General features: G+C 46.1%; 2 protein-coding genes across 9 annotated transcripts; one reads left to right on the plus strand and one right to left on the minus strand.

Annotated features, from left to right (window-relative positions):
* Positions 1-1156: 1156 nt before the first annotated feature.
* clspn (claspin) lies at positions 1157-12764 on the minus strand. Of its 6 annotated transcripts, none has more exons than XM_029845531.1 (24): positions 12689-12764; positions 9623-9743; positions 8987-9396; positions 8694-8834; positions 7815-7874; positions 7660-7732; positions 7292-7394; positions 6256-6833; positions 5992-6180; positions 5703-5866; positions 5425-5606; positions 5202-5242; positions 4897-5090; positions 4122-4656; positions 3916-3949; positions 3742-3835; positions 3544-3662; positions 3304-3465; positions 3077-3198; positions 2772-2899; positions 2562-2682; positions 2234-2307; positions 1925-2086; positions 1157-1529 (listed from the first exon to the last, which is right to left on the minus strand). In XM_029845531.1, the coding sequence occupies exons 2-24, from the start codon at positions 9684-9686 to the stop codon at positions 1404-1406; spliced, it is 3876 nt and encodes a 1291-aa protein (XP_029701391.1). In that variant the 5' UTR covers positions 9687-9743; positions 12689-12764; the 3' UTR covers positions 1157-1403. The 6 variants fall into 6 exon arrangements, with proteins under 6 accessions (XP_029701391.1, XP_011607585.2, XP_011607581.2 ...); XM_011609283.2 differs by having other exon boundaries at positions 9623-9746; XM_011609279.2 differs by lacking the exon at positions 12689-12764 and adding an exon at positions 10454-10735.
* ago4 (argonaute RISC component 4) lies at positions 11646-27716 on the plus strand. Of its 3 annotated transcripts, none has more exons than XM_011609285.2 (19): positions 11646-11859; positions 16110-16281; positions 16672-16792; positions 16925-17106; positions 17365-17501; positions 17811-17945; positions 18451-18538; positions 18672-18819; positions 18915-19034; positions 19231-19392; positions 21258-21391; positions 21763-21947; positions 22026-22185; positions 22313-22484; positions 22582-22725; positions 22823-22957; positions 23042-23143; positions 23611-23810; positions 24048-27716. In XM_011609285.2, the coding sequence occupies exons 1-19, from the start codon at positions 11841-11843 to the stop codon at positions 24154-24156; spliced, it is 2625 nt and encodes an 874-aa protein (XP_011607587.1). In that variant the 5' UTR covers positions 11646-11840; the 3' UTR covers positions 24157-27716. The 3 variants fall into 3 exon arrangements, with proteins under 3 accessions (XP_011607587.1, XP_011607586.1, XP_003969230.1); XM_011609284.2 differs by having other exon boundaries at positions 21243-21391; positions 24048-27714; XM_003969181.3 differs by having other exon boundaries at positions 19231-19359; positions 24048-27714.
* Positions 27717-27756: the final 40 nt, after the last annotated feature.

Genomic DNA, 27756 nt, shown 5'->3' on the forward strand with positions numbered 1-27756 from the left:
TCTGCCGCAGCACCGGTCTCGGCTGTGACAGGGGGTCCAGGCGGCACCCAGGGGCCCCGGCACTGTCGGATCCCTGGCCGCTGAAGAGCAGCACACACACTGTAAAGAGGAGCCTGCCAGACCTGTAGCTCACAGCCCAAATCAGCCATGATGTGCTAAATTGAACTACTAATCCAGCACGTTGTTGTGTTTTCTCACACACTAATTGCATTTTTCTTTGAGGGCGGAGATGCGAGCAGACACTCGTACGTCAGGAGCCGAGCGAGGCGCCCCCCCCCGGGCTGCTTTATGTATCTCTAAACATTCCACCCGCTTCTCCTCCTAATCTGAATAAAATCTGATCTGTGTCCTCTAGATATTTAGACGCTGGGCCTCGGTGCCAAAACATGTAACCTTCCTCCTCTTACAAGTGCGCAGTTCCTGGAGGGGGTGGGGGGTGGGGGGGGCTTAATGTGGTGACCTCTTTAATTCCCCGTTGGGGTTAAACAGAGTTGTTAAAATCGAATATGTGGCGCTGCTGCACAGAAAGGAAAAAGTCCAGAACTCACAAAGACTTTATTCCTATTAAAATCTAATTAGGGTTGATTTCTTGACCTTGTGACCTGGCCCCCAGGCCCCCCAGTCTTGATCTACATTAATTGCATTGTAATGGCCCAAAGATAATGAAGGCACAGCTCCACACCAAACGGCCCAGAGCCTCTCCGCTTGGAATATTCCGCAATAATCCCATAAACAAAAGTGAGCCGGAGACTTGAGCGGCAGCATTAAACTGGCCTGCAGGTACGGCGTCTCGCTACAGACGGGGGCCCACCATGGGGCTCGTGCCAGACACTAGCAGAGTTGGCCCTAATGAAGTGTAATGGGCCTCCTGCGCCCATCTGTAACCCCAGGACCTCCCTGTAATCACCACGGCTACTAATGAGATGGAGAGACATGAAAGGGCTCCCTCCCAACTCCCTTTAATGTTAGCCTATTATTAGCCACTTAGCAAATCATTACTCTCTAAACTGCAATTATCCTTTAAAAGAAAAAGTAAAACTAAACTGTATCTTCAAGGTCAAAGGTCAATTGGGCAGGGGTGTTACGTTAAGGTCAGTTTCAGGAGGATCCAAATTTCGAGTAGTTCCTGGTTTCATAATCAATAAGGACGAGAGTATTAAAGTTAGTTCAGTTTAATTTCCACCACGTTCCAATTGCAGTCGAGTCTTAAAATACACTTTTATTTACAGTGGAAACAAATACAATTGTACAATTACACCATGATACAAAAGCTATATCATTAACAGTGGGGAAAAACCTCAGTCTATTTACACGGTCGATGACAGAATGTTAGAATTACTACACCTCTGAATATCAGCATATGAGGACATGTTTAAAGATGAGATACAGGCCAGCCGGGGACATCAGTGGTCCAGGAAGTTAAAAATGCTCCTCTGAGGGCCTGTAGCATGTCCACCCAGTCCCTTCCCCTGGCAGAGCCTCTTTGCTGCTGGGGTCGGTGCTGCCACTGCTGCCCTCTTCTTCACCACCTATGGAGCAGAGGTACAGTTATCACCACAACACTATAATCCCAAATAAGAGACAGATGGTGCGGGGAACGGCGTGCTGTTAAATATCATCCTGGCAACAGTGATTTCACGGTTTTCTTCACGGCTTCTGAAGAGCATTGGACTTTGGCTCCACCTAGTGGTGTAACTGTAGAACACACCACACAGGCCTCTCAAGATGGCTGCCCACCATTTCCCACCATCTGGCCATTTTTACATCTGATTACAGATGTTCAGAGACAGACAAGCCTGGCAGCCAGTGAAACGCTGGACATCATCAGAAGTGTCAGCACACACCAGAGCTTAATTTTAAATTTAACCCCTTTTTTTAGAGGTCCCATCCTCCCACCCAAACAGAAGACACAGCACTCATGTACCTTTTTCTGGGGAACACCCGAAGCTGAGCCGTCCTTCTCTGGAGACAGAGTTTGAAAGAGGAATCCTCTGGTGTTCCTGGGGGCCAGAGGATTTCCGTCTGAGATGGAGGCCAGTTTCTGCAGGATGGCCTGTGGTTGGCTCAGTAATGAACCCCTCTTCATCTGAGAGCCACGCAAGAAGAAGAGATCCGTTAATCACCGGCGAAACTTCTGCACCAACGTCAACTCACGCTTTCATTCCAAGCGCGACGTAGGTAAGAGAGCAGACGAGGCTATTTCAGAAGACAAGGATATTCTATCGTGCTGCACCTGTAGCGGCGTGGGTCGTCTGAAGGGGCTGACAGCTGATGAGATCTTCTCCGGTCCCGGTGCAGCCGGCAGATCTAGACAAAACCACAAACATTACATTTGGATGAAGCCGCTGGGATTTTGAGTTGCTGGTCGAGGCGGCACATCTGGAGCCGCCCCTTTAATGACGGTTCCTGGGAACAGACGCTGGTGTTGTGGCACAACCGGTCACATATCAGGTGCAGTGAAGATGAACCTGATCTCCTCAAAAACACGGCAGGATTTCTAGAAGGCTGCTGCCATTTTCATGGGAAAAACCAAGGAAATCAAACTGTTTTATCGGACAGACCTCTTCTCTGCAGAGTCTTTGCAGTCACTTTCTTGGCTAGCTTCATAAATTGACTGTCTTCCTCTCCAATTTTCTCATCATCTGCCTCCAGCTCTTCCTTTTTCTTGCCATTCTGTTCAGTCTGCTCAAAGAAACAAAGACAACCACCGCAGGCATTCAGATTTAAATTCAGCTGAGTAGCTTTTACAACTGGCAACAGGCACAACCCACCTGTTCTCTGAGCCACTGTTCCCTCTCCAGCCTTTCCTTCCTCCTCTGGACCTCAGACTGGTCCAAGTATTCATCGTCCTCCTCTTCCTCGCCGTCTTCTCCCATCCTGTCCGTGTTGAAACCATCGTCTGAAGAACAAAAAAACCAAAGGCAACATCTTAAATTCAGTTATTAGGGTTAAAGCTACAGAGGAAGAACATTGTTGCTCAGATAAACACCTTTACAGCCTGAGAGCACTGAACAAGCATAACTCTCTTTATCATCTACAGTCTGAATCAGAGGACAACCGTGTTGGAAAAACTCACCCATATTTTTCCACCGGAAGCGGCGAGCTCGTCCTGGGCCATCAGAGTGAAGATCTCCATCAGCCAGATAACGCTCCTGGTAGAGCATGAGGCGCCGCTTGTCGTCATCCAGCACCTGCTTCCTGTGGGAACAGTTTCATTCCTCTGCTCAACGTGCGATTTAAAGTGTAAATACCAGATTAGATCGCTCCAGACCGGCAGCAGAAATGCTGCAACTGCTTACTCACATATGGATCTTGTTGACCTGGTTCTGCAGCTCATCATCAGAAGGGAGCTCTTCGAGGAGCTCCTCTTCCTCGTACTCGCTGCCTCTGTCTCCGTCCTCATCATCGCTTCCCAGGTCGCTTCCTGACAGCTCCGCCTCCGAGTCCACATAATCTGTCAAACGCCTGCGGACAGGACGGAAGGAGACGCCATCAGCTCAACTCCAGCATGTAATCAAGTCTCTTCTGCCAGACTTCACTCACATTTTCTTCTTCTTCTTCTTCTCCCGATGTGGTTTGAACACAGCCTTCATCTCCTCTTCTTCTATCTCATTATCCTCATCGTCACCCGCCTCATCCTCGTCTTCCTCACCGCTGTCCTCCTGTAAAGCACGTCAAACTTAAAACACACATTCAGGTTAACGACAGCTCGTAGATGAAGCCTGACGACGAGGTTTCCACCTGCTCGCTGTCACTGTCCACATCTGACAGAAGATGGAACTCGCAGTCCTCCTCTTCCTCCAGCTGCTGCTCCTCATCTTCAGGTTTCTCTTTGCTACATGAAAGAAAGTAAAGTAGTAAAATAGTTGAACGACCATTTGCTGATAGGGATGATGTCAGATGTTTGGACTCTACCTGTCGTGTGCTGGTGAAGCCAACTGAGAAGGACCTAATCGGCACAAATGTGATGTTAGTGCGTCGGCATGGTAACAAACACAGTTCATGTTCACAACATGACCAAATAATGTCAGAATGCTCAATTTGAGCTGCATTTGAAGAGTTAAACAGTGACGACGTGCTGGTTTGGTGGAATAAATATACCAACTTGTGGCTTCTTTTACCTGGACTGGGAAATTTTCCAGAACAGAGTCCGAGGAGCTGATCCATGTTACCGTCGGAAGCTTCACTGAGGTTTCCGTTTTTCCTCTCGCCCGTTTCTCTTTGCTGCTCTTCCACCTGCGTTGGTGGGAAAGCTCCAGAGCACAAACCAAGCAGCTCTTCCTGCTGTGATGTCCCAAGGTCACTTGTTTGACCCGAGCTGCCCTCCGCTGCCTCAAAAACTCCGGAACACAATCCCAACAGCTCACCCATGTGGGCATCCATTGCGTTTTCATCCAGGCTGTCCAGGATCAACTGTCTCTTGTGGGAACCGGGCACTCCCGACCTGGTTCCCACATTAAGGAAGCCGTCAGCATCAAGTAACTGAGAGTGGGCGTCGTCCTCCAAGGAGAAGCGACCTTGTGAGTCTCCCACCAGAGCTGAAGCCGTTCTGCCCAACGGCCCTGAATCTGCTCCAGGTGATGGAGGTGCGTACAGATCCTGGGAGTCTTCAACAGGGAGGCAGAGAGATGGCTCGGAAAGTTTCCCTGAACTCTGCTATGAAACAGAAACCGCAATAACAAATTGTTTACTTTGATTAATGATGCTTTCATGGAGCTAAACTAACAAATGAGTACATTTACCCAAGTGCTGTAGTTTAAGACATTTCCCCCCCTAATTTCCATTTTTTAAAACTTCCACACAACACACCATTTCTCTTTGAGTCCAAATAGGTCTGAAAATGGAGGTTTGTTTTCTTTTGGTGTGGAAATCAATACACATAAAAAAGGATCTTACTGTGGAGGCAGAGCCAAGGAAAGTGGGTCTGAACAGGCAGGGAGAGGGAGAGCTGAAAAAGGGAGAGTTAGAGGTGCTTTTCCCAGCAGAGCGCTGATGATTGAGGGGCTGGTAGGATGTTATCATGGATGCTGCCAGCTCAAAGCTGCTGTTGTGGCTGTGGTCCTTGACCAGAGAGAGGGAATCCTCCTCTTCTGAAGAGGACAACAAAAAAACCCAGCTTTTTAAAACAGCACAAGACTATTTCATTTAAATAAGAACAGACTATTTGAAGGATATTCCCATTTCCTTTCAATGTTACTCACCCAACTTATTGTTGCTGTCCTGTCCAGCACCAACATATCTTCTTATACCGTCAAAAATAACACACACACGTTAATATATAGACAAATATAGAAAGAAAACAAACAATAAAAGCAAAAAATGAATGTAAATATTTTTCAGATGCACCTTCCAGTTTATACATGTCACACATTAGGTCTTGATTTAGTGAAACACACAAAGAAACCCACAAACACAACATCTCACCCAGTACGAGAGCTGGAGTTGCCCGGGAACAGTATGAGTGTTCCGTCTGTGTTGACCAGATCAGGAGTCGAAGGGGGTCCATTGAGAACGGCTGGAGAAAGACTTCTGATACTTGGGGCCACACTTCCTCCTTCCTCAACTCCATCTTCCTCTACCTCACCACCCAGTAATTCTTCTATGTTCTAGTCAAGAGCAGATGTGGGGGTCAGTGACAGCACAGCGACATTAATGATGACAATTATCAATACAAAGAGAAGGAGACAGGAGCCTGCACCTACCTCTTCTTCCTCAGACTCATCTGTCATATTTTCCTCTTCCTCCTCTTCCTCCTCACAGTCTTCATTATCCAAACGAGTCAGTTCGGCCTTACGCAGCCTCTCCTCTTGCCGCCGCTGAGCCATGGCGAGCTGTAGACGCTGCCTCAAAGTCAGCAGTTTTTCTCCTGTGACAGGAGGGGCAAGAGTTCGACATCAGACGACGCCAATCGCTCCGCAGCCCAAAAACAATAGTTTACGAATGTTTGAGGAGAAGCTCCAATGACGGCAGGTGCTGCGAGAAGAGCCATACCTGGTTTCGTTGATACCGCCTCCTCTGCTCTGTCTTTCACGGTGACGGTGAAGGACTCTGTGCGTAGCTCTTCCTGACCTGAGGGGGCGCTGTCTCTGCGGATGATGCTGAGCTGCACCGTGTGCTCCCCCTTCATGGGAGCAGGTGCTTTGATGTGACGGAGATAACGGGCCCTTAGAGCCTCCAATCCTAGTTAAAGAGAAGATGTGATCACCTGTAGATGCCACTGACTCAAGCTTTAACTCCAGCTTGAGCACCACTTACCACGGTTGAGCTCTGGAGGCTCCAGCTTAACAAAAGCTCCATCGTCAGGACGTAACTTGACAACAGGTGGCGGGTCGAGCCCCAGCTTTTTCAGCATGGCCAGTTTATCCTTCCTGAGCTTGAGGGGTTGCTGTGCTGACGGCTCTGCTGCAGCAGCAAGAGCACCTACAGGCTCCACCTCAGCCACTTGTAAAGGTTCTTGTTCTTGAATATCAAAATCACATTTTCCTGCTGCCTTGGTCTGTTTGTTGGCTTCACATCCTGAATCCGATTCTTGTCTTCCCACCTCATTGGATGTGAGTGACTCCTGTAGACTTTCAGAGAGGTAAAGTAACGGTCCCGATTCCTCTCTGAGATCCGGACTGGTACTTCCATCTCCGTCCTGGTGGTCAGCCGTCTCCTTCTGAGGGGATGACGTTGCAGCAGGATGACTTATGGACTGGATCTGTGTGGACAGGTCTAAAGACGGAGTAGAGTCTTGCTCCGTGGACAACTGCACAGCTTCAGTTTCTGCGTTTACAGGAGGGGGGAGAGGTGGCGAGAGCGTCTCCAGCATCACTGCAGAGTACTTTGTAGATCTGAGGAAAACAGGATTCAGATTTGGATTAATTGATTCTAAACTAAAAAAAAACATTCCTTTGGTAAAATCAACGTGAGAGAAGCTCCAGTTCAGGATCAAATGGAAACATGAGATGTGCACATGGTCTTTACTTGGTGTTGTACACGTCTCACACATCATTATTAGTTACTGGGACTTTCTTAGAAACATAACCAGCTAAACCTACTTAGTATTGTAAAAATACTGGTTCTTTGTGTGAATCTTTTACCCCAAGTTAACCACGTCACACATGTGTAATTTACACAGAAGTGGTGCAGGAATTAAGTTAAAACTGTAGTTTAGCACTTTTACAGACCTCTTTTTCCACACAGACCAACGTTAATAGAATGAATGCGCTTAAATCATCAGAACTGTATTTAATCATTAAGTTAATCAGGTTTTAGCCTTTTGGTTGTTAAACATGTGAGTGCTATTTACTTTAGCGAGGCCATGGCAGGGCCTGCTGGCCTGGCCCTCTTCTTGAAGAACTGGTCAATGGTCTTGGGCTCAGGGACGTGGTACGGCAGGGCCAGCATCGACTCTAAAAAGACACATAAACAGGTTAAACAGGATTTGGTGGTTCTGCAGATATTCCATTTCTAAGACTTCTTATCTTAAACTTGAGGACTATTGGTCAGATGGAGTAAATTGATCTGAAGTGTTCTTTTTCTCATGGATTCCTTAAATAACTCCCCAAGTGAGACACTGAATTACTGAAGTTGAACCACCAGAGGTTCCTCTTTTGTGGGAAACTTTGATATGAACCAAAAGCAGCAGGCAAACAAAAGTGTCTCCTGAAAACTGACCTCTGACCAGCCGCTGGGACTCACTGTGGATCTGCTTCATGGCATCTTTGCTGGCACGTGCAGCTCTCCGCTCCTGAAAACACCAGCGAGTTGAGGATGATGTGGCTGTTCTGGCAATATTTAGGGTGGTTCTGGTTTTTATTTCAATTCCCTACCGCTCGCTGGGGCTTGTCTTCTACCTCATCTTCCTCTTCATGCTCCTTCAGGAGAGGATCCTGCAGAAAGTGATTATTTCATTAAGTGTTTAACAAGAAAATAGGGAAGAGCATGTTGACCTAAAACTAAAGTCTAAAAAAGTCTAAAAACTAACAGTCTCTAAAATTATAGTAAGAATTAAACATTAATTACGAGTCAAAACAACTGACTGTTGCACCAACTCCTTATATTTTATGTCTAGATATGTCAAAAGGCTGCTTAATATTAAAGCTTGGCTTGATACGCGTGTACAGTGATCCCTCGCTATATCGCGTTTCATCTTTCACGGCTTCGCTGCTTCACGGATTTTTTTTTTTGCGAGTCGTTCATTGCAGTTCTCAAATATAATCAAAGGTGGCAAAATCTTCTTGCTCAGAAAAAGAAAGAGCGCCAACAACTACCCATAACAATGTTCTTCTCTCGGAGAAAGACTCCTGCGCCTTCAGTAGAAACAGACGCTACAGCGGAGCGGAGTCAGGACGAAGAGGCACAGCTGGACTGGGAAATACGTGAGTGACAATGTTTCCAACCTTGTGTTACTATATTAAAATTATTGTTTTAAACAAATTTTGGGCTTTAAAACAGGTTTTGATTTTTGGTTTAATTCTATAGTTCAGTATTGCATTGTAAAATAATAAAAAAAATGAAGCTGACTACTTCACGGATTTCACTTTTCGCGTGTTATTTTTGAAACGCAACTCCCGCGATAAACGAGGGATCACTGTATATTTTTTAGCTTTAAAGTTTTCTTTAGCAACACTTTTACATCAACAGCTGTGGGAACGTTCTCACAGATGATACATATTTAGATGTTTATAATAAACTGATAATATGAGTACCTTAAGATTGTTCATCCTTTGCTTAACGGCAGCACGAATGGCCTCCAGAGACTCTTCCTCCTCGTCCAAACCGGTGTCATAAAGGTCTGTGTTGCCCAGAGAACAGCCACTATCATTCAGCACCAGCGGAGGAGGCGAGCTCTAAGACAACGGTACAAAAGTCTCTTAAACATAATCTCTAAGACTCTTTGGACATAAACAAGGTGATTCTGACTCCACTGATGGACGAGTGTGTGTGTGCAGGGATAAAGGAAGAACATGAGGCCAGAGAGAAACCCTTTAACTTCACTCACATGGTTCCTTGCAGAGACCCGTTCCTTCTTCTTCAGTTTTTCCAACACTCTGCTACGCTTTTCCTCCTTCTCGCGATGCCGCCGACTCTTCTCTCTCTTTTTCTCTTTCCCCGTGGGTGAGATTCCCTTCCTCACCTCTTCCTGACCCTCCTCCATGCCGGCATCCACCTGCTCAGATTCGCTCTCTTCGCTGTCAGCGGGTGCTCGTCCAATTCTCTTGCCCTTCTGAGCTGCTCTCCCCGTGTTCTCTTTGGGCTCTTCTCCACTGGAATCATCTGTGCCTGGTGCTTCTGCCATGTGGACACTGGTCTTTGCAGCAGCCTCCTCTTCTTCTTCTTCACTGTCGCTGTCTTTAATGGCATTATGACGAGGCTTTCTGTGTACCTTGATGTCCTCATTGTCATCAGAATCTGATAAAAAAATGTAATGAAAATCTAGATGATTAAACAAAAAAAGTTAAGAGCTTCAATCTTGGCCAATGGACTCCAAGTTCTGAAGCCTTTTCATACATTAAATTACAGTAACTGTTCACGTCACACCAATCATACAGACATTTGCCACTTCCTTTGGGTTTGTTGCTATAGTTACAAACACGAATCTCAGGCTGGATCATCATCTATAGTGATTGTAGGTCACCTTGCTGCTCTTCTTTATTGTTAGCCGTGGTCTCGGTGAGCAGCTCCTCGGCTGGAGAACCCATCCCACTGTCTGAATCGCTCTCTGGGGCAGTTTGGGCTCCTGAAGGGGGAATCTCCTCCTGCTGGTAGTGCAACAACACAATGAGTGATTCAGCATAAAGGACACTTTCTACACAACAAGGGGTGGTTTTATGCTTTGAGGAAAGAAGAGGCAGCACATTCATGGCAAAGCAAACCGAATCTCTATTAATATTGACTTGAATTCAAGATCTTTAAACCAAGAAAGGCAGCAGTTGTTGATTCAGCCGTCTGTCTTCAGGTGGGAACCCAACTTACTGCCCGACTTTTAAGCTACAATTACAGCATATTTATCACAAATGAACATTCATGACGATGATGAGCACCAACAAAGCCAGGGTCATTTATACACGGTGGCTCTGAGCGGCGTTTAGGAGCCGGGCAAACAATGAACAGCGACCTTAGCTCGCAGCAACGCAACGGTCACAGCTAAATCTACAACTTTCTCATGTCCCAGGACGCAAAAGATCCAAGTAACACAGAAACCCCTTGGTCACACGTTGATATTGGAAGAGAGACAGTAGAATTCCACTAACGTGTGTCTGATGGTTGGGCCGAGGCCACAGCCCAAACGGCTAAAGGTACCGTAGCGAGATAGCTAAGCTAGCCAACATCAACGAGGTCCGGAATACGCGCACAACCGGGCTCCGGAATAATTATCCGAACACCGTCCGTCTCATGACAGACTGAGTTAAGGATGGCAGATTTCCGAAAGAGTGTAAAGGTGAACCCCCGGTTGAGAGCCCCTCACCTGCTGCTGCGGAGCGGGGACGACGCTCATGTTGGGCCGCTCGCTACTTTCTCGCTTCTGCCTAATAGACCAGCCAAGCTCCGAAGAAGCCACCAAAGACGCCGACCGTCTGCGCGAAAGGGGTTATTGAATCCAGTATCGGGGGCAATAGAAGCGGTTCGCCTGGTTCGGTTCTCTGCCTCCCGCCTCTTCCATTAGCACCCACAGAAAGTTTAAGCTTTGGCGCGCCGTGACAGCTGGTCCACAACCTTTGGACACCGAACTGTCAATCACCGCTTCCTCGCCCTCCAATTGGTCGGTTTGAGACCTTTGTGCCCGCCCACAGTGACGTAGGGCGGCTTTGGGGCAGCCAGTGGGATTTTGAGAAAAGGGCGACAAGAAGGTGAATAATGTTGGATTAGGAGAGAAATTGTATACTTTAAGCACTTGTATATTTCTGCATGTTTGTCTAATAAATTAGAAATTCGCCCGATGTGCATCAGTCTTTAACGTCTTTACCATGGTTCCAGATACTGCGTGACGATCATTTGGTTATAATAGAATAATAGGGGCCAAGAATAGGAATATATTTCCCTATAATGTTGTAGGGTAGATAATTCATCTTTTAACAAGGATTTTACAAAATTCGCAGTGGGACACTTGAATTCACAAATCATACGAGTGGGAAAAAAAATCATAATTAATGACGTTACATCTGTTTTAAACCATCTGAAACTATTATAATATTTAAAATTTAAAGCACAGTTTATGTTGTGCAATCATACGAGACGTTTCACCCGGAGCACCTTCTGCTGAATATAATCTCATTTACAATATAATCAACAGCAGCTACGCACACAAATTGGGAATGTGTACATTTTGCCACATTAAAATTTCACTTTCGACCCTTTCATCTTATAAAGAAAATATTATGGTACAACTAAGCGGTGCAATACAATTCTTTTTACTCACTAAGAAACATTGAAAGAAGCAAGAGTTGTATCGCAAGATTCCCTCTGATATACCACCTGTTACACGTTTGTCGACATACGTTAATTTTGCTGACATTAATTTTTTTCCCCTGCTTTGAAAACTTTTTTTTTAAAAGGATCATGCCTATTCTTTATTCGAGTTGATGATTTACGAGCACAACGCCACAATTTACGCATGCGCACTGGGGGCCTCCCCGCTTGCAGATGGCGCATGCGCACTTACAAATCCTCAGTAGGAGCAGGAGCAGCAGCGGTAGTTTGGGTCAGTCAGTCAGTCCAGTCGGCAGGCAGCCACGCAACTGTCTGTATTCCTTCTTCTTAAATTAGCCACTTTAAGCTTCGAGATACCGCCCCCAATTTCAGCGTCGGTACGGAGCCGCCAGGCCGGGACAGAGACGGAGAGCGAGGCCTCGGCCATGGAAGCGCTCGGACCTGGTAAGGAATTGGAAGCAAAGTAGCAGGCGAGAGCGAGCCGTGTGCGAGGCGCGTGTGCGCGAATGCGTCGCTTCACTTGGGGCCGCGGCTGCAGCGAGGCCTCGACGCGCAAACCAACCGAGGCCCTGTCCGACTTTCTGTTTTTGTGGCGTTATCGCGCTCGTCGCCGCGGACGACGGACGCGTTTTTCTCCGTGTGCGAGCGGCTTTGGCGTCTTTATCGGCCGAACGCGACGTCCGCGGAGCTGTTTTTATCCGAAGCCAGCGCCACTCGTCGTGTCGCGGACGGCATTGTGTGAGTGGGGATTTAACTCGGTCCTTCCTTCCGCGTCGTGGTGTGTTGTGTTGATGTTTGTGGAAGACGCGCTTATTTCCCCCCCCCACACCGAACCAGAACTACACAATCCCGTCGACATCTGTTGATATATCACAGCCTTGCCAAAATCCCTTCCCCTTAAACCCTCGAAATTGAACCATCGCCATCAGGCTGAGCGCGTTTTGTTGGGCTGCTTCGTCCAAGATGACAGCGATGGGTGGAAAAAGGAAACCAATGCCAACCCAGCGCCCGACGACGGCGGTTCATCGTCCGGATTCCGAACGTTTTCGAGGCAGATGTGGGGAGGCGGCGAATGGCGCTTCCCTTGAGGAGATCGATTTGCCCAATGATAACAAAGACCAGATCATTTTGCAGCGACGCAGCAAGCGTGGACGCACACAAGGGGGATCCAACACACCTGTACGGCCAGCAGGAGCGTGCGTTCGTGTCGTCACGACATTTTAAAACCTGTTCTCTGTGGAGTGATAACGCAGAACAAGATAAATACTCTTACCTTTAACACGAGGTGCTGACTTGAAGAGAAACCGCGCAAGAGCAGAAGATTTGCGTGTTTGGAACGCGCACACCACGGCAATGTGACATTCTGAAAACCTTGATTTATTATTTAGGTGGGGATGGGGGGTGTTGAAAGTGTGTGAGGGTACACAGGAATGTTTGGATGGAGATTGCAACCATCTACAGGTGTGTGTGTGTGTGTGAGTGAGAGAGATCTGCATCATAATCAATGCAATGATTCAGGTTTTTATCCATAATAACGCTGCTGTTTCCCTTTTTAAATTAAAACAGATTAATAGATGGTTTGATTTGTCCCTTTAGGTTATTTACAGTGGTGTGTTGTTGGTGATGCTCAATGGGGCATTTTAGAAGAGTTTTGCTGTGTTTCCTGATCTATTTACTCGATATCAGGTGGCGATGATGAGGCAGGCTGAACGGAGGTGGTTATTCATTTCTGACCCTGTGCTTATGTCATTTTACACACGTTGCATGAAAGCTTTTAACGTGCACCACCTCTGCAGTCAGGATTCTTACCCTGTTTTATGTTGGCGTTTTGTTTCATAGAAAGTCATACGAGGCAGAACGGCGTCATCTTCACACAGTGGGGTCGTTTCTTGTTAAGTGGTTGTTCTTCTGTGGTGTTCTGTTTTGATCCAGGTGACTTTCAGGTGTGGGTGTCGGCGAGCTTGTTCATCCGTGCCATTAGTGTGACTCATCGTCTCTGCTCAGCTTAAGCCCAGCTGTCGCTCTCGCCATCGTAGCTGCTATAATATGCTGGCTAGGACGCGCACATGGCAGCACGCTGCAAAGGTGTGCGCCACTTTCTGCAGCTACCATTTTCTCTGGCCGCTCCAGCTAATTTCTCTCCCGTGTGACGCAAAGTAAACGCAGCTCTGAGTCATTTGAAGCAGAGACATTGAGTGTTGGAGGACTCTTGGGTGAGGAGAGTCTCCATTTCTTCTTGGGCTGAAATCAGCGTTCATCAAGGGATGCAGCTCAAATATGAGCATTTGTGTCTGTTACCGGTTAAATCCTCAACAGAGCCCTTAACTGGTACCATCTTTTTACATTTCCTCAAACTAGTAAACATCTGTTTCCAGAACTGCTGCGTTTATAATGAAACTCCTGTTTCCTGGTTTGATGTTTGCAGATGAAATTTACTACATGTGGTGTTTTATTTTTATTTTTTTTGAAGCATCATGCTGATTTTGTTCTGATGTCATGTGGTTGGGAGAAAAATGAGCCTCTTCCAATACCAAAAAATGCCAAACATTCTCTGGTTTCAGCTCCTCATGAGATGATTCTGGTGTCACATAAATCTCAACTGAGTGTCTCTGGGTTTGGGTTATTGGAGCAAAACAAGATTGGGCCCGGCCGCCACGAGGCTGGAAATACTTTAAAACTTGATTCCAAATAATGTAAATAGACGAGAACTCTTACAGTCGTAAAACATTTGGCTTTTCTGAGGACGGCGCTCCATCACTGAAACGCCGTTTTACTCTGAATATAACAAGTAGATGCAGTTAAGGAGGTCGTGTACTTCTTTCTGAACACACAAGGATCAATTATCCTTTGTTGCACATACTGACACACTGCATTACACACTATTTCATTGTAAATATACTTAGGTGTGGCTGTGAGACTCTTCAGACAGCTTTCTAAGCTGTTCCTAATGTCTCAAAATATATCAGAGCTTTCTTTTCACAGGGAATCTTGTTTGTTTTCTGAACCTGTGACGCTTTACGCAATTAGACTGGTCTATAGATCAGTCAAGCGGCAATAAAGTCACATTCTGCCACTTTTCATTAGCATTATCATTTAAACTATCATTAAAAACCCCCAATTGGTCTGATTACTGTTGGTGACAAAAATCTCCATTATATTTTGCAATATATGACATTCGTGCCACATCTTTAAGACATTTTTATTAACTGTTTTTACCCCCAAAGATTAATATCTTTGTGTTCCATAGTCTGCTGTTGGGCCTATTGAGGCAAAACATTTTAGCAGTAGCAGAGGTGCTTTCACTAACTTCAGGCCGTTTAAATCTCCATGACAACATCTGACTCGCTGTTGAACACAAACAGGTGTGTCGGATCAGCTGATTAGATAACAGTCGGAGGCGGATGCACTAAAGCTGAGGCTGATTTTTATTTATTTTATTTGTTTGAGGGCATTTCCAACCATTTTTCTGCCAAAGCCAAAATCCCAGTTCATTCTCCGTATTTCCATCTTATACTGGTTTGGGTGTCAACTAAATGCTCCAAAACGGAGGCATAAGCGCAACCACTGAAATATGATGAATTACTCAGGTAATGCTGTTTTTCAACAGTTTGGGGAGTCCTGAATGCCGTTTTTTTTATCAACTGGAGTTTGATTCTGGAGCGTCCACAAGAATTCCTCATTTTCCGTAACCAGTCGGTCAAAGATCTCCTTATTTTCTAGGTGAATTCTGATTACAAGTATGAAAAGTGGAGTGATGACATCATCACGCTGTCAGGTTACTTGTGTGATTGGCGAGGAGGTGATGGATGGGGGAGCTGGGGGGAGGATTTGGGGCCCAGGGTCGTAGAAGCGTGTTGAGGAAGCGATGGGGAGGGCCCCAATTGTATGTGCTCTCGCGCTTCACTTGGTAATTGGAACGTGTGGGTGCATGGAGTTCAAGAGGACCCCCCCTCCATCCCATAGCTGCGGAGCAACAAAGGAATTGGGTAGTTGCATCGGGAAGTACCCGCTTTAAACGCATGCTGGATGTTTTGGCTCCATTAGAGGTCGGGGGGGTTGCAGACCGATGAGCAGGTTGTAGTGAAGGAACAGGTCTGCTCAGAGATCACGACGGAAGCCCTCAATGTTCTAATTCCTGCAGCCGTTTGTGTTCTGGCTCCACTCCAGTAGTTTGGATCCTATGGAAATGGCCGTGGACGTATGCGTATACGGTGTGAGAGCTGCGTGCGGTGGCGTGCTCTGTCTAACGGTAATCCTTGACTCGGTGGGGCACCTCTCCATATGGCTCTGCTGCTGTCTGGCTGAGAGCAGCTCCGTTCTTTGTCTGGGCACAAGGGGTGGCTGCCCTCCGTGTCTGGGTGGGGTTGGGACAGGCTGGGGGGGGGGTCATTTGAGGTCATTGTTTCGCCAGCCCCTTGTTGACCCATGTAGGTCAGGGGGCTGATGTGTGTCTGATGGAGCCTTGACCATTTGAGGGCACTCAAGCCGGTGTCACGGAGGAGTTCATGAAATGGTTGAATTAACTGACCTCGTGAGAGGTTGGAGAGCTTGGCCGCATCGGTGACATTGAGCGGTCCGATGTTTTAAAACAACTAATCCAGCATTTTAAATGGCGACGTTCATTACGTGACCATCATAAATTCTGAATATGTTTAGGAAGTCATGTTTTTATCACTTGGCTCTCCTCTTTCCAGGCCCTCCTGCCCCGACCTCTCTGTTTCAGCCTCCACGCCGTCCCGGCCTCGGCACAGTGGGAAAACCCATCCGGCTCCTTGCCAATCACTTCCAGGTGCAGATTCCCAAGATTGATGTCTATCATTATGAGATCGACATCAAGCCTGAGAAACGGCCTCGGAGGGTCAACAGGTAGGTCTGCCCACAGCTTTGGGAGGGAAAGCTTTTAGAAGATTCACCACTTTGAGCTTTTAATGAGCGTAACATGACATTTTATTCTCCAATGCGGTGACGATACTCGTAAAAACCCCAAAGTTTATTATTTCCCTTCGAATGAGGTCATCCTCAGCACGACTTAAATTAAATTACTGCAACAACGCGAGCGATCGCTCCAGCATGATGATACCCTGGTTTTGTAACTCGGCTGTCAGGTTTTGCATGTGCAGACGACAACAAGGTGTTTCACCTGAAGCTGTGGTGTTAGTTTATTACTGACAGATTCTGGATTAACAGTAAATAAATATGGAGACAAGCCCAAAGGTCTTGATTGTGGTTGTTCATCCTATTGCTCATGTCCTCCAGGGAAGTGGTGGACACCATGGTGCGGCACTTCAAGATGCAGATCTTTGGAGACCGACAGCCTGGTTATGATGGGAAGAAGAACATGTACACAGCACACCCACTGCCAATTGGAAGAGACAGGGTTGGTCTTTTCCAAGATTAGATTAACAAGATTAATTAACATAAGATCGTTAAGGACTCGCGAATAAAAGACACGTTTCTGTTCGTGTGTTCGGCCAGCAATGCCCTTTTTGACCTCTGTTCTGTCCTTCAGGTGGATCTGGAGGTGACTCTTCCTGGGGAGGGGAAAGATCAGACGTTCAAGGTGTCTCTGCAGTGGGTGTCTGTGGTCAGCCTCCAGATGCTGCAGGAAGCTCTCTCGGGTCACCTAAACGAGGTCCCTGAAGATTCTGTTCAGGCTCTGGACGTCATCACACGACACCTACCTTCCATGAGGTACCGGGGCTCAGAAGCACCAGCCTCGTACATCCAACCCTCATTCTTGCTTCTCATGTCTGCCCTTTTCATCATGTTTCCTGCTGAATCCAACTCAGCAGTGTGACACAAACCCACTGGTCTTTTACCCTTGATACAGTAAAAACAGTTAAATCAGTGGCACAAAATATTGGGGTTTCCTAACGCAATTGTTTTAAACAAATGCTTATTGCTGTTTTGAGTGTTTGATGTTCTTGGCTCACATTCCTCTTTCCTCAGGTATACTCCTGTGGGCCGCTCTTTTTTCTCCCCTCCAGAGGGCTATTACCATCCTCTTGGGGGAGGCAGAGAAGTGTGGTTTGGTTTCCATCAATCCGTCCGTCCTGCGATGTGGAACATGATGCTCAACATTGATGGTAAGTGAAGCTGGAAGGCTCTGGCTTTGTCTCCTGTTAATTTAAGTTGACACCGAATGGTCAGAGTTGCTTTATGGCTGTCATCTGGATTCATGTTTAGTCTTGGTATGAAGTTTAAAGACGAGGTGGGATTTATGTATTGTGTTTTCAGATAGACAAGCAGACTGAAGTTTCAGAACTTGATAAGACTACTATTCACCGGTGTTCACCAAGTTTAAAAGTGGATTTTTACCTTCTTAACTCTACTGTGACCACAAATGTCTGTTATGAGCTGTTTTCTGAGGAGTATCTTGCCTGTTCTTCCCTCAGTGTCAGCAACAGCCTTCTACCGTGCTCAACCTGTGATCGAGTTCATGTGCGAGGTGCTGGATATACAGAATATTAATGAACAGACCAAACCGCTGACAGACTCCCAGCGCGTCAAATTCACCAAGGAGATAAGAGGTGAGCGCGCGCTACTGGTGCCGGTCCACTCATGCTAACGCCAACGGTCACCGACCTCTGAAGCGGGGCCAACACTGACAGACCTGCACACAGTGTGACTCCTGCTGTATCAAATTCCTCAACCAGATTAGAAAGGTGGGGCCTGTGCACGCATGGCTGTTTTTATCTAGCATTCAAGCACCACAGAACCCACAGAGTGCTGAAGTGTGGTCGCTGCTCGTACGGTACCGATTTGCTAAAGCAACTTTTTCAACCTGAGCCGTCTCATGCAGGAACTGCAGATGTTCATTCAACACGTCCTGAATAGAGCTCCTTTTTTCTTCTGAACACATTCGAGCTCTTCACCAACTTTACTCAACAATGAAACGGGTTTTTTCTAGTATTTGATGTTTTTGGTTGTAGTGAACTGAACTGAGTGGTGACACACCCAAAACAAAAAAACCTCTGAGCTGATATTCAACATAACAGAAACTTTAAACATGAATAACCCTTCTTTTTTTAACAGGGTTGAAAGTGGAGGTCACACACTGTGGGCAAATGAAGAGGAAGTACCGTGTGTGTAATGTAACTCGCCGACCTGCCAGCCATCAAACGTAAGTTGTCTTCATCAACTGTTGTCCTCTCACGTCTTCAGGTGTGTTTGGAACGTTCTACATGCTAAATTGAATAAAACTACAATTTTATACACTGATGTTCTGTATTAATTTGTGTTCCTTTTCTCTACAGTTTTCCCTTACAGCTTGAAAATGGCCAAGCCATGGAGTGCACTGTAGCTCAGTATTTCAAGCAGAAGTACAATCTGCAGCTCAAGTATCCACATTTACCCTGTCTGCAAGTAGGACAAGAACAAAAGCACACGTACCTTCCCCTGGAGGTGAGGCGACACATTCTTTGGTGTCGTTAACTTGCATTTATGGCTCCTCATTGACTGATTAGTTTGATTCATGAGCTGTTCTGGCCTCCTCACAGGTCTGTAACATCGTAGCAGGTCAGCGCTGCATCAAGAAACTGACAGACAACCAGACGTCCACCATGATCAAAGCTACAGCCCGTTCAGCCCCCGACCGACAGGAGGAGATCAGCCGACTGGTGAGTCCTGTTCTCCTGTTCCTGTCCTCTTTGCTGACGCCCTTCTATATTCAGCCTCTCATAATGAGATGAAGATGCATTGGTTTAGCTTAGCTTCATAACTTCTACAACCTTCTCTTAAATGTCCTTTCAGCATGATGGAGGTTTCTGACAATAAAAGTTTGGATTAAATTCAACTCTAATGTCTGATGTCCAGGTCAAAAGTAACAGCATGGTGGGGGGTCCAGACCCGTACCTAAAAGAGTTTGGCATTGTGGTGCACAATGACATGACTGAAGTGACGGGACGTGTTCTCCCAGCACCCATGCTGCAGTATGGGGGCCGGGTGAGTACAGACACAGGGAGGGACTGTGGCAGGGTGAGTACTGGGCATGGGCTACACTCTGGGGAGGAGGAAGGGGTCAGAATTTTGTGGGGCTGCACAGAGTGACTGCTGTAACACTGTGGGAAGATCCAGGTCTTGGATTTCTGAGGCGATTGGATGTAATGATGCTTAACGCCTACAGGTAGACGTCTATGTGAGGTTGAGATGGAGCCAAATTAGCTCAGTCATTCACTCTTAAGTCACACCGAGCTTGGTTCTTGGATACTTGCGGTCATTAAAATCCACTGATTTCCTTTAAATTTAACCTTCTACTCACCTGTAACGTCACAAACTTATCTTGGAGAGTAAATAAAGTCCTCCCAAGATGCATAGTTTCACTCTAGTAGTAACTTAAGTTTAAGGTCTATTTTCCTGACCTGTGCTGACCTGTTAGACCTGGATCTTTGCCCTGTGGTCACTCTTAGGTGCATCTCTTCAGTTTGGGAACTGCATCTAGCCATTCTGTGACACAGCTTCCAGGAAGGGTAAAAGCAGATGAGAAGCATGTGATGACAGACTGCTGAGATTTACCCGCTGAATTCCACATTGGCTGTTGGGTCATTTCAGATCATTTCATAACGATCAGATTTTCAGAGGGGTTTCGTTGGCACAAGAAATCCCTTTAAAGGTGTTTGTGCAGACGCATCATTTCGACTGCCTTGTTTGCTACATCAGAAGCTGATTTGGGATTCATGGACTGTGTTTGACAGACTTGCTATTGCAGACAATCAGACTCGTTGTCACCCAGCGGACCATTTAACCAGCCGTCTTTAGACTCTGGCCTGTGGGCGAGAGGAAAGGCAAACACTGCTGGTGCTGGAACAGTGAACTTAATGAAGCGCTGCTGCGCTATTATACTTTATAATACAGCATTAAAATAGGAGTTTCCTGTCAAACTGGCAGCCTGAGTTTAGTAAAGATCACAGCATGTTCAAAAGGTTTGACCACTCTCCGGCTGGGACATTGAGTCTAATTGTCTTCTGGTGAAATATCTTTAAATGTACTTGTTGCACATGCATTTATACGTGCACACATCCTGCTGCTGCAAATGATACAGAAAGTGAAAGTGACCACAGCTTGAGATATCTTCCTGTGATGATTGTGCATCTAATGACATCTTAATGACGTTCTGCACAAAGAACTGACTTGTCTAATATAATCTATACCGTATTTTCACGACCATAAGGCACAGTCTCAGTTATGGGTGCTATTTCTGTATTTAAAACATACACAAGGCGCACCGTATTATTAGGCGCATGCTAAAACATACAGTAAAAAATGACAAAGGAAGTTAAACAGTGAGTTTCTACACATTTATTGAACAAACTATTCATTCTTCCGCCACAAAACCATCAAAGTTTTCATCTTCTGTATCTGAATTAAACAGCTGCACTATTTCAATGTCCAACATCCCGAATTCCTCTTCTTAATCATCTGAATCGGACTCACCGACCGGTTCCCGTTCAGCGTTGATTTTGTGAAAGCTTCAGTGTTTTAGGTGCCATCAATTTATTATAATATATTTATCAATATATTATAAGGCGCACCATCGATTTTTGAGAAATTCTGTGTTTTAGGTGCGCCTTTATAGTCGTGAAAATACGGTAATCTTTTCAAGTAGCTCATTGTGGTCACTTTAGCAGGTTGACTAAAATCGCTTGATCTTACATTGAAATTCAGTCCTTTTTTAAAAAAATTCAGCATCTTGTATTGGCAATAATCACGTCGACCAGATTTTTGAGGCACTTTGGCCTGACATGAGTGAGAAAATGGACAAAATGCATTAATGGATTATGAATTATGTTGGTCAGCTTATCCAGCCGGGGGGGTGACTAAGAGCGTAGGGTCTCTCTCCGCAGAACAAAACGGTGGCAACGCCCAACCAGGGCGTTTGGGACATGAGAGGGAAGCAGTTCTACGCTGGCATAGAGATCAAGGTCTGGGCTGTGGCCTGCTTTGCTCCACAGAAACAATGCCGAGAGGATCTACTCAAGTGAGTTATGAGCTAATTTTCTGTTGGTGACTTCATGATTAGAGGAAGTTGCACCATAACAAACAACTCTCTGAAGCTTCCCTAGTGGAACAATGCTGCTCTTTTGTGTCCTTAGTGCAGAAGGCTGCACAAAGATGAACAGCAATTATCAGAATACTGTCTAATTACTTACCGGTACTCAGAAGAGTCCAAATCAGGCAAACAGAAACTTCTTTCTAGCAGGTTCTGATTATTATTACAGCAATAAGTTCTGTCTTTTTCAAACTTTTAAGGCACTCACTTTGGTGCAAAATCTGTTTGTTAGAAATTAGTTGTTGTATATTGAAAAAGCTGTCCTGTTTTCTGATAAGATTTGATTGTTCCTCATGCAGGAGTTTCACTGACCAGCTTCGAAAGATCTCCAAGGACGCCGGGATGCCGATCCAGGGTCAGCCATGTTTCTGTAAATACGCCCAGGGAGCCGACAGCGTGGAGCCCATGTTCAAACACCTCAAGATGTCCTACGTTGGGCTACAGCTGATTGTAGTCATCCTCCCAGGGAAAACGCCAGTCTATGGTTAGATGCTTAGAATCAGCCTTTAGGGACATGTTGGGAATGTCTGCAGGATCATCCACTCTGTGTTTATGTCTCCAGCTGAGGTGAAGCGAGTGGGCGACACCCTGCTGGGCATGGCCACGCAGTGTGTGCAGGTGAAGAACGTAGTGAAGACGTCCCCTCAGACCCTGTCCAACCTGTGTCTGAAGATCAATGCCAAACTGGGCGGCATCAACAATGTCCTGGTGCCCCATCAGAGGTCGGAGTGGATGAATGAGGATGATTTTGTTTATCTTTGTATCACTTTTTAGGATTTTGGTGCCTCAGTCCCAAACTTCATGCCAGTCTTTTCAGACTAGCCCCTAATGTTGTCTTCTGTGGTCCAGGCCCTCGGTGTTCCAGCAGCCTGTCATCTTCCTGGGGGCTGATGTTACTCACCCTCCAGCTGGTGATGGCAAGAAGCCCTCCATCGCAGCAGTAGTGGGCAGCATGGACGGTCACCCCAGTCGCTACTGCGCCACGGTTCGGGTCCAGACGTCGAGGCAAGACATGTCCCAGGTAAACGGGCTTCGATGTGCACGCTCAGCTTTTCAGACATTATTCCCTCCGGCGAAGGACCCGTGTCGTTGACGGTGCTGTAAATATGCTGTTATAGGAGCAGCTCTTCAGCCAGGAGGTCATTCAAGATCTGACCAACATGGTGCGGGAGCTGCTCATTCAGTTCTACAAGTCCACCCGCTTTAAGCCCACACGGATCATCTATTACCGCGGTGGAGTGTCGGAGGGGCAAATGAAGCAGGTGAGGTTGCCTCTTCTACCGCGGCCCTGATCTAACGTTGACCCCCATCATACAGGCAGCTTTGCACAAGATAACTTGCGGGTGTGTTTCCCATCAGGTTGCTTGGCCAGAGCTAATAGCCATCAGGAAGGCCTGCATCAGTCTGGAGGAGGACTACCGGCCGGGCATCACCTACATCGTGGTTCAGAAACGTCACCACACGCGTCTCTTCTGTTCTGACAAAGCCGAGAGGGTATAAAGTTCTGTCTGAGCCGTGAGACTCTTGCGTTGTGTCTCACAACAGCATAAACGTCTTAATTTGTGGTTATTCCTGTAGGTTGGGAAGAGTGGAAATGTTCCAGCAGGCACCACAGTCGACAGCACCATCACACACCCGTCCGAGTTTGACTTCTACTTGTGCAGCCATGCAGGGATTCAGGTGAGGGGTTCCTTTAAAGGATTGAATTATGGGATAATCTCTATGGGATGGTGTATCATGAATTTTATATTTGACATTTAACTTGCTTGGAATGTTTGTTGTTGGTTGTGATTGATGCGGGTGTTTTTACCCCGATGGGTCGTTTATCTCACATTTAAAAAGAGCAGACCCACGATAGGTTCTGATAAGCATTATTAAAAGGAGCCTGGAGTAGTGTTGGGAGAGCCGCCGCGTTATTATGGGAGTGTTTGCAGGGTGGGAGTTGTTTCACACGAAGGTAAACTACATCTTTTAAATTAGAAGGGTTATTATCTGTCTCACCCCAGACAGCTGCTGAGTGTCTGTTTCTGGATAAACGTACCTGCTCAGCTGTGGAAGCATTCAATTTAGCTTACGTGTGTTTAGTGCCATTTTTCCAGATGTCATTATGAGCCGAGTACTGACGGCGGGTGGTGTTCTGTCCTCAGGGAACCAGTCGTCCCTCCCACTACCACGTCCTTTGGGATGACAACTGTTTCACCGCCGATGAGCTGCAGCTCCTCACCTACCAGCTGTGCCACACTTACGTCCGCTGCACTCGCTCCGTCTCCATCCCGGCGCCGGCGTACTACGCCAGGCTGGTGGCTTTCCGAGCACGCTACCACCTGGTGGACAAAGATCACGACAGGTGAGACGGCCGATGTCCACAGATGTGATTTCACACATTGGCTCACGTGCAGGAAAGGTCGGATTAAATACAAGGTTCAGTCCAGACTGCTAGTTGTATAAAGTAACTGACCTAACTGGGGTCTGGAGCTCTGTATCAACATCACATAACCTGTACTGTATTTGTGCTCAGTTTATATTTGAATTATAAGCTGGTTGTCATGTTTCCCGCTCACATCAGGTCATTTCTGTGTTGCAGTGCTGAAGGCAGCCACGTGTCTGGTCAGAGCAACGGCCGTGACCCCCAGGCTTTAGCCAAGGCGGTTCAGATCCACTATGATACTCAGCACACCATGTACTTCGCCTGAACTAGTGAGCACATCGACGATCCACCCGCAGCTCCTCCTCCTTTCTTTTTCTTTTTCAAGTCTGTTGCCAGTCTCTCTGCTTGTAGTCTCTTTACACTTGATCTTATTTTCTAAATCTGCACCCGAGCGGCACTCGGATGGTGGGGAAACCTGCTGTCTCCTGATGTCCAGCAGGTTTTTGTATTAAGGAACAACCAACCAACCAGCGTTCCCACTCGAGCTGCCTTTCAAACCAGCAATCCAGTGCTGTGACACCAGCGAGGTGTTTCCAGTACACAAAAGAAGAAAGAAAAAACCAAGTTGAGCCATTATTTTCCTTATTTTCTATTTGAATGTCTGCACTCTTGTGTTGTAAGATACACTGAGCGAGGGAGTGATGTGACACGGTGTGTCAGCACAGCTCTTTAGCTCTCCCAGCTAAGCAGGACTCTTATCTACTTTTACCTCAAAGCCCGTTTGGGCAAAATCTGTCACAAGGTCTCGGGTTTATTGGGTGGTGGGGAGGGAACTCTACCAGAACAGAGATGGAGGGGCATCGACCTTTTGAGAATGAGAGAGAGATATATATCTATATACATATATTTTTTCCTTTTAATGAGTGTGTTTTACCTTTTCTCCTTTGCCGTCTTTTACAATTAAGGTGACCTGGTTGTCATGCCCACGACTACTTTCCTTCAACGTTGGTGATGAAAATGTAGTCTGTGTGTGAGAATGTGTCTATTTGTATATACATGTACTGCTGTAAGAGTGTGTGTGTGTGTGTGTGTGTGTGTGTTTCATGGCAGGCCACTGAATTGTAAAGGGAAATCACGGGGATAACTGCTGTAAATGCCTCAGATTTGTTTTTTATATCCACTCATACAGTACATATAAGCATATATTTACATCTATAAAACAACTTTGAGACGTATGACTTAAACAGGCCTCCTGAAGACCAGCGTGTGGGTATTTGTAGCTTTCCTGGGTCACTTAATAAACATTTGGTTTGAATTGGGTTTGAATCGTTGGCTGGCCTGCTGCTGGAGCCGGATGGGACGTGCACCTTCGGTAGGGGGTGGCTTTGTTCGTGCCTGGTAACATCTTTGAATCCCCAGAAACAAAAGTGATGGAAGCATTTTCGGTGGGAGGTGCAGTCATGTCTGATATGTAGCATTAGTAACCAGTTTGGGCCCTGACTGGCTCAGCTTTGGGGCCCGTTGATTGGCTGAAGGCATTAAACCGTACGGTTGCGCCACCTCTGTGCATGAAAGGCAGGATGTTGTTTTTCTTTGGACCTGATTATCAGAGAGTTTTTGTACAGTTACTCGGCTGCGTTTATTTTTTTTTTTGCAGGGCCAGAAACCAGTAAGCTTTTTTCTTTTCCCCTCTCCCATCTTAATAATTCATTGCACTGACCCGGGATGCAGGCGAGCAACAGAGGGCACTCTCAATCTCTTGTACCTTTATGCATTTATACATACGAATCAACAAGTCAGATTTGTAAAAGTTTAATATAAGATGTTTTGTGGCTATATTAAAAGCTGTCGTTTAGAAATAGTTTACCGTTGTTGTTGTTTATTGTTGTCAATGTTGTTACTATTGTGATGAAATTTTACAGTTGGCAGCAACGCCAGTTTTATATTTTCTAGTTTGACTTCAGGAATAGTTGTTGGGCTGCAGGTCGAAGGCTTCGGAGCTTTGGAGCAGATATATTTTGTAGCATTTTGGTTAATGTGAGATGTAGACCCCAGCTAGGAGGAGTTCACGCCTCCTCCGACAGCTTCAAGGCCACTAAACCTTAGCGGGAGACTCTGGGTGTTTGGTGGCAGCTTTGATCGGATGGAAACAATCGGGGATCGTAATCGGACCGAAGCTGAGATCGAGGATTGGTCAAAGGTGGTCAGTGACGTAAAATGAGCTGAATTTTTACTCTTTGAAATGGTTTCTATCGCTGTATTTGAGGTTATCCCATGATGAAATTGATGTTTTTAGATTTTTGACACTGGATGTAGAGGTAAACGCCCTTTGAACCGCAGTGACACCCAGTAATGTGCACTGGTGGCGGAAATGGCGCCCCCTGGTGTTGCGGAGATGAGAAGCAGTCGACGTGCACGCCTCGTCAGGGGGGCAGCTCAGTGGAAGCCTTTTTGTAATAAACCGCCCGTAAAGCAGCAGGTTTACTATGAAATGGTGTGAGCGCCTGCCTGTTGAAGGCGTGGGCGTTGGCAGGGTTCAGGACCGTTTTTTGAAGGAGGGGGTGCGCTGTGATTTGCGGGCATTGTCCAGGTTTTGCATGCAATAATTTTTTTGGTTAAAGGAGCAGATGTTTTTAAAATGTGCACTAGTTTTACCAAGCCAATGCGGGTGTAATTGGAAAGTCACCCGGCTTCTAAAGGGTGAACGTTTTCTACCTTCCACACTGTTTGAACTCCACTCGGATCAGCCATCACTCCCCGTTTGACAAGGTTGCAGAGCAATATGACCCCAGTTCTAGATTTCAGATGTGGAAATACAAATCTCATCATGGTTGTCTACTCTTGCAATTGTGTTGTGTGTACTCTTCCTTTACTTTGTTCTTTTTAGTTGATATCATTTGCTTGTATCAATCAGTGGGAATGTGCATTTGGTGGAATAGATGTATAGGCTCTAGACAATTTCCTTTTAAAGTAACAAAGTGTAGACTTTGCTCACCTGCATGCCAGAGTATTGTCCTTTTTTTTAAAAAAAAAAAAAAAGAAAAAACTTTAGAAACATATTTATCAAAGAGAAGAAAGTATAAATGCTTCTTTTTGGGGTAAATGTTGAATTTAGTAGGACTATTTTAGGCTAGCAATATTTGTCCAGATGCATTTTAAAGATTCCTACACAAATGTCAGTAATTCTCCAAGTACACTGTTATTGAGGCGAGGTGACTCCGCTCTTTTCTGGGCGTTCACATTCAAAACGAGGTACCTTTCTTCAAACGTGGAGCCCTTCAAGAGCTGACTCGCCTCGCCTTTGCCAGGTTTCAACGGCGAGCATCCATTTTTGTCTCCTTGTTCCTGGTTTTGTACCCACAGCCACACCTCTTGATGAGGGAGGCCTTTGTCTCGGTGGCCCCTCTGCTGACCTCTCACAAATGCACTTCCTCTTTGTGTAGGGGTCCCCTGTGACATCAGCAGAGCACGCTTACCTCTTTCTACACCTTTTTATTTTTTTTTTTAAATGAAAAGTCCCTAATTGTTTCTGTGCCCCAAGTGAATGAAAGCATGAATTCTTTTGAAATTCCTCTTCCTTTGATATATTGTTATATCTTAACAGATTTGTAATTGTGTGTTACATATTTTTAGTTTCATTTTGTGGTTCCTTTTCAGGGGTTTCTTAAAACTGTTTTCCCCCCCACTAGTGGTCTCTGATGCTTTTGTGACTGTTTTAATGGTAACAACAGGTTCTGGGGGAAGGGGGTGGGCATGCCCAGCCCCTGTTATTGCTATTATGCCACATGTTCACGTATATTTTATTTTTTTTATTTTATTTTTTTTTAGCCTGCAGGGAATTCTTGTGTTAATGTGCAAAGTAATAAATTGGTATTTTAAGCCTCAGACGTGTTTTATTGTGAGTACAGCGTGTTGCCACTAGAGG

The sequence above is a fragment of the Takifugu rubripes genome, chromosome 12 (genome assembly GCF_901000725.2).
Source record: "Takifugu rubripes chromosome 12, fTakRub1.2, whole genome shotgun sequence".
Classification (NCBI taxonomy): Eukaryota; Metazoa; Chordata; class Actinopteri; order Tetraodontiformes; family Tetraodontidae; genus Takifugu; species Takifugu rubripes.